Source organism: Euphorbia lathyris, chromosome 6 (genome assembly GCF_963576675.1).
Source record: "Euphorbia lathyris chromosome 6, ddEupLath1.1, whole genome shotgun sequence".
NCBI classification, from domain to species: domain Eukaryota; kingdom Viridiplantae; phylum Streptophyta; class Magnoliopsida; order Malpighiales; family Euphorbiaceae; genus Euphorbia; species Euphorbia lathyris.
The window spans coordinates 78,423,263-78,430,000 of record NC_088915.1 but is presented as its reverse complement, the minus strand read 5'-3'; the positions used below and the strand labels follow the sequence as shown (position 1 = coordinate 78,430,000).

The following is a 6,738-nucleotide window of genomic DNA, read 5'->3' as shown; positions in this document are numbered from 1 at the left end:
AACAGGAGACGAAAAAAAGAACTATAAACGAACACGCCTGGGCCAGCAATAGCCACAAGCATCAGCTAGAAGTAATAGATGGATGCTTGCAGGAGGCACATCACAATCGTGATATCCCAAAGACAGTCGTCCCGTGTAGTTTGCCATCCAATCTGCCACCTTATTACCCTCTCTATAAACATGAGTAATCCGCACCTCCCAATCCCGAACCATCAAATCTTTACACTTGTTCATTAGCCAGCTAAGCCTGTTCCCCGAACATCTCACCCTATTCATAGCCTGCACCAAAGTTTGAGCATCGAGCTCCACTTCCACTCGTCTAAAGCCTTTAGCCCAAGCAAGCATTAAACCATGATATAAACCCCACACTTCAGCCAAAACTGATGAACATACCCCAATATTCATAGAGAAACCCCACAACCAAGTCCCCAGCGCATCCCGAATCACGCCTCCAGCGCCTGCCAAACCCGGGTTTCCTTTAGAGGCCCCATCACAGTTCAGTTTCACCCAGTCCTCTGCTGGAGGCTGCCAGTGAACAAGCACATCCCGATGTTTCCCTCTAACATTGAGATGATGAATGACTGAGGCTGCAGCAAAATCCCGGACCTGTCTGAATAAAAAGGAAACCCTATCCCCAGGATCAGGTGTTGCAGGATCAAAAACACGGATACAACGCCAACGCCACAACCACCAACACACAGTCGTAAAAATCACATTCCAGCGGAACCCATACCTTAGCTCCAGATGACCCACATTCTCCATCAACCAAACCCGTAAACATCCCATGTAGAAGAAATCTCTTTCACCATTCCTCAAGAAACGATCCCAAATCTGTCTCGCAACCAAACAATCCCTGACAATATGTAAACCAGACTCCGGAATGCCACAAAATCCACAATTTGGGTTCAGGGCTAGGTGTCGTGAGACTCTAGTCACATTGCTTAAAATTGCCTCATGTGAAAGCTGCCACAGAAAAATCTACATTTTTCAGGTGCTTCAACCCGCCACAAGGACTTCCATAGAGGCAAATCCGACGTCGTACGGCTACGAGGAATGAGCAAATCATAAGCCGAGGCAACACTAAACAACCCCGAAGCGTTAAGCCGCCAGCACCATCCATCACTCTTATCTGACTCAGGCGATACGAAAAATGCCGCGAGCTGTAATAAAACCAACTCCGCTAGCCAATCTTTCAACCTATCCCAGTCCTAACCTCCATCACCCATCCAATACTGAGCAATCATACGTTGAGACTCCCCAAGAGGGAGGTTATGGCCATACACCATAAGGGACTCCTCCCCAAGCCAAACTTCCGTCCAAAACCGAATCCTAGACCCGTTTCCAATGTTGCGTCCAATACCTAGCTGTAAAAGTTCCGCACCACGTAAAATGCACTTCCAAACATGACTTTGACCTTGTCTCGGTTGAAATCCCTCCATATCAGTACTATTCCGCGTGTAGATCCCCCTCAACACACGAACCCAAAGCATCTCCTCTTCAGAAAGCAATCTCCAACTAAGCTTTGCCAGTAGCGCTTGATTAAAATCTCTCGCACCATGAATGCCCAATCCCCCTTGATTCTTTGGAAGCCGAAGTTTGTCCCAAGCCACCATATGCACCCGACGCTGCTCCTCAGTACCTCCCCAAATGAAACGCCGAGCAAGAAGATCCAGCCTCTGACACACACTAGCAGGAAATTTAGCCGTTTGCATAAAAAACATCGGAATCGTCGATGTGACAGCTTTAGTCAAAGTAATTCGCCCCGCTAAAGTAAGACAACATGACTTCCATCCAGCGAGACGACTTTGAACCCGATCAACCACATGCTGAAAATGGATCTTCGACACTCAAGCCAAGTATTAATTGGTGATGTGGATAACTGTTTAATGAGATAAGGTGTAAAAATAACTCCAACGTTTATAATCAAGAGCAATTTTATTCCCATTGTTTAAATGGTACAATTTTACTCATAACTTCGACAACCAAGAGCAATTTTACTCATAAAGTTGATAAATTTGGTCAATTTGAGAAATAATTAATCAAACTGTCTTCTCGGTAATGAATCTTGTTCTGATCTACACTTCATATGTCCCTCATTTTATCACTCTTTAGTAACAGTTCATAAACATATGATTAGACGTGGAAAAAAATTAAAAAGAAAATAAAAAAATATATTGTCTTTTGCATGAACTAGAAAAAATCAAATATTTGAATTTATAAATATTAACCTCCAATTCTATTATTAAATCACAAAAAAATATGAAATCTTTTTTTTAGAACTAACTGATATGCAATTTGTGTAGAATAAAGAACAAAATATCTGTGTTTTATAATAATATCTGAAATTGACACAACTTGCCAATGCTAAGGGTAAAATTGCTCTTGGCTGCCAACGTTTACGTTAGAGGTAAAATCACACTATTATGGACGTTAAAGGTAAAAATGCACACAGCTGTAAACATTAGGGTATTTTTGTATCTTATCCTTTGTTTAATACATATGTCAAAATGTGTATTGAGAGTCCTCCATTTGATATGGAGGATCTGGTCCTTCTATAATTTCTCATACCTAAGAGAAAATATAAACACGCTAATTTACTCTTATTTGATTCATTATTTAATTGTCACATCATACATTTCAAACATCAATTATGTGTAAAATATTTATTTTATTACTAATACAGTTACAAACAACCTGCGAAAATGTCAATGTTTAAACCTGTCGAATACAAGTTAATCATAAAATTGCCTAAAATTTTACTATGTTATTAAGATGGTTATAAACTAACTGCTAAAATGCACGAGACCAATTCAGTTTATCAATAAACTTGTTTAGAAGATCCGATATGTCAGTTGAATAACTATCAAATAAGATAAAATTGATATTGCTTAATAGAGTTAGGGATAAAATTGCATCATTTCGTATGCTAAAGCTAAATCTATACTTCCCTTAAAACCATAGGAGCAAATTTAAATCTTATCCCAATTTTTTAATGACAAAGTATCAACGCCCGATACTTTTGTCGCAGATTTCATACTAATAAAATTGTAAACAGTGACGAAAGAACAAAAGAACTTATCCCAAAGAGCTGTGTCGTGAACGGATCACTGCCTTGAAAGCGATTTCCAGTAGACAGAGAAGTTGTAAATCTATCATCGGCCATCAACAACTGTGACGGTTACCATGTTAGCCGAAAATTTACTTTGGGGGTCCGATTCTAACCCGATTTGAGCTGTAGAAAATGCGGGTTGTTTCGGAGTTGGAAGATCCATAATTTCACTATTTAACATTGATAGAACAGTTGATGAATTAGGCCTATCTCTGGCAAACTCTTGCACACACAGCAATCCTACATGTATGCATCTAAAGATTTCTGCTTTACTATTTGGATCAGATTCAGATAGTACTTCATCTACTAGATCCCCAATCTTGTTTTGATTCCATAATTTCCATGCCTGCACACAAAAAAAAAAAAAAAAAAAAAAATTGGTTTCACTAACGGAAAATAGAGTTGACGGGTGGTAATTCAGGTTGTCGTTGTCAAAGATTAATATAAGATCTACGATTGGATCTTAACTATCAGCTTGAGTTTTTAGTTCAATTGGTTCCATGACATGGTATCAGAGCCTCGAGGACCAAATGGTCGAGGGTTCGAGTGCACGCTGCAAGCCCAAGGAACATGTGCGTGTAGGGGTATTTTTTCTCCATCTTTTTGGCATTTGGCATATTATATAGTCCCTGTCTCGTCCCCGTTTGCGGGAAGAAAACAATCCCCATTCCCGTCCCGCGGGGATTCTAATTGGAGATTCTCATCTCCGTCAGAACAGATTCCCGACCAGAATGGAATCCCGTCCCGTTTATATCCCTAATATTCAATTTGATTAATTTATATACGATATAAATGCAATAAAAATAATATAATCGTGTTAAAAGTACGAAACTTACATATCCTAGAAGACTCAAACCCTCCCCACTTTCATAAAAGCTAGTGTTTCTTCTTCCACTTGTAATCTCCAGAAGCAAAACTCCGAGGCTAAAAACATCCGATTTCTCCGAGAATCGCCCTTCCATTGCATATTCCGGCGACATGTAACCGCTGCATTTCATTATCAGATCACAGTTCTAAGTATTTCATAGAATGATCAAAAGAATCTATCAGTTGAATACAGCACAAAACAATGCTTTGCTTACTATGTTCCGACAACCCTATTCGTGGCACCTTGATCATCATTGCCTCCGAAAATCCTAGCCATTCCGAAATCTGATATTTTCGGATTGAGTTCGTGGTCTAACAGGATGTTACTCGGCTTCAAATCGCGATGAATAATTCGTAATCTTGAGTCCCTGTGAAGGTAAAGAAGACCTCTACAGATTCCTTCAACAATGTGGAAACGTTTTCTCCAATCTAGAAGCTGTTTTCGTTTCGGATCTGCGAAAATTGCAGACATTTTCTTAGCAAGCTGAAATAAAGATGCGATTTTCGAGTCCGAATTACATAAAGGGGAAATTGTTCTAACCGAATAGGAATGCATCCAAGCTTTTATTTGGCATGTATTCATACACTAACATCTTTTCTTCTCCTTCAACACAACATCCAAAGAGTCGAACGAGGTTTCGATGCTGCAATTTCGATATCAGAACGACCTCGTTCACGAATTCTTCGTGTCCTTGCCCGGATGCTTTTGACAGCCTTTTGACTGCTATTTCTTGTGCATCAGACAGTTTCCCCTGCAAAATCGCGGAAACCTGTTAAAACCTGTTGAAATTTAAACACAACAGAATGGAATAAGTGTCCGTTTGTTTTCAATTTTCGGAACTGCTTTTTTAAAAGTCTAAACATGAGACAAAAAACATTTGGTAAAAATTCGAAACAACTGTTTTTTTACAGAAAAATCAACTAATATCTACTATCAGTAACAGCTAATAGTGGCAGCAAACAGCAAACAGAAACAGGTAAAACAAACGGACCCTAAGTCTGTTGCAGCTCGAGCCTTACCTTGTATACGGGACCAAAACCACCCTGTCCGAGCTTATTAGCTATGTCAAAGTTGTCTGTTGCTGCTGTTAGCATCTGTAAATCGAAAACGGGCAGTTCCTGGAGCTTAACTTGGTCGTCTATGAGCCTGTTTACGTCGGAAATCGTTGATTGATTTCGATTTCGCTTCCCGTTGAATAGTATCTTCATTCTTTTCCTTTTTCTTGCTGGGAGAATTAGATTAAGAGAAATTTAGTATAATTTCAAGTGTTTTCACTTACTTTCAAGCGAATAAACCTTACCTTTAAGCTTCGCCATCCTCCACAGGAAAAACGCACAAATAAGAACAGAAAATGCTCCGGCAAACACAGTTATGCTGACAATAACTTTGATGTTGTTTCTCTTCGTCTTATCTACAAATCAAAAGCGGATAAATTCAATCACCGGAATGAATTCTAATTCGATTATTTATACTAAGTGTCTGTCTGGTTCTCCATTTTGTCGTTTTACTCAGAATTGATAAACAAACAGAAACAGAAACAGCTGAAGCAAACAGACAGTAAGAGAGTGTGAATGAAGAAAGTACCGAGTTCTAAATGCGCGACACGAAAATGAAGATCAGCTCCGCCTCGAGAGAACTTCTGAGTATCAATCAAGTCTCTACTCCATGTCAAGCAACCAAAACCTCTATAATATGAATAAGCAACACAAGAACAATTATTCAAGCAACGTTCTTCACAATCATGTTCCGGTAGAGTAGACCAGTGCGCGAAATCCGGGACTTTCACCAGTTCGAGCTTCAGAAACCCGTCCTGTTTCCCCAATTCACTTCCATTGCTTATGATCCCACATTGCAACGATCTTCTTCTTGCACAACCTCCACTCCAATTTCCTTTCCCCCATTCATCTGCGTTTTTCGGCTCGAACCCTCGTAAACAACTACAGATTGGAGAATCCTGAGGATTACAAACACCAAACAAACCACAAGTTCCATAAACATCACACTGAGTTTGTGGAGTAAACCAATCAATAATCTCCCAACTTTTACTCTCATCAATCCAATTTCGTTGCGAAAACTCTCCGTCGGAACTCAAAACATAGTTATAAAGAACAGATTCATCAACATAATTGAAACTAAATGTCAAAACCCCATTTTTATCAGCAGGAACAAGAGTAAATCCATCAAGATAAACATCATTCATAAAAGGAATCCCAATGAAAATCTGACCATTCCACGGACCGCTCCGCCAATATGGACTACTTCCATTCCAGATAACAGCTTGAGGGATTGGATTCGGATCAATTTCGAGGGAGAATCTCCCAATTGATGGATCAGAATGGCTTTTCCAGGAGCTCAACACCGCCTTTTTGCCCGTTCTTTGATCAACAGTAAGCCTCATATGTCTTGCTAAGATGTTCAGAGGCTCCTGAAAGCTCTCCCATTTGATGTTTCCATTGATGGAATCAAGTAAAACAAGGTTTCCATCATTGTTAAGCTGAGCTGTTGAGTTACTTACAGTTGAAACATTGGAAGAAGACCATAGAATTTGACCTTTTCCATTTAAGACAACAAGATTCCCAATTTCAGATACTTTGAGAATCCCATTAGAATCATTGAGGGGTTTGTTTCTGTTGGCTATCCAAATTGGGGTAATTACAGGAATCTGATTGTACCATATTCCTACATAGCGATTTGTGGAATTGACAGGGGTGAAAAACCCCAAATTGAAAGTCTTGTCTGGAGAAATTAGGGATTCGGAATC

General features: G+C 39.6%; 1 protein-coding gene across 1 annotated transcript; it reads right to left on the bottom strand.

The window, feature by feature from the left end:
* Positions 1-2,848: 2,848 nt before the first annotated feature.
* On the bottom strand, positions 2,849-6,514 carry LOC136233224 (G-type lectin S-receptor-like serine/threonine-protein kinase At1g11330). The gene is made up of 7 exons (XM_066022838.1): positions 5,562-6,514; positions 5,278-5,388; positions 4,997-5,202; positions 4,518-4,728; positions 4,192-4,429; positions 3,946-4,096; positions 2,849-3,455 (listed from the first exon to the last, which is right to left on the bottom strand). The coding sequence occupies exons 1-7, from the start codon at positions 6,373-6,375 to the stop codon at positions 3,153-3,155; spliced, it is 2,034 nt and encodes a 677-aa protein (XP_065878910.1). The 5' UTR covers positions 6,376-6,514; the 3' UTR covers positions 2,849-3,152.
* Between the last annotated feature and the right edge of the window lie 224 nt (positions 6,515-6,738).

Coding starts and splice junctions, on each gene's coding strand:
- LOC136233224 (XM_066022838.1), bottom strand. CDS start 6,375: ATGAGGCTTACTGTTGATCAAAGAACGGGCAAAAAGGCGGTGTTGAGC. Junction 5,389..5,561: donor TGTCGCGCATTTAGAACTCG/GTACTTTCTTCA, acceptor TTTGATTTGTAG/ATAAGACGAAGAGAAACAAC. Junction 5,203..5,277: donor GAGGATGGCGAAGCTTAAAG/GTAAGGTTTATT, acceptor TAATTCTCCCAG/CAAGAAAAAGGAAAAGAATG.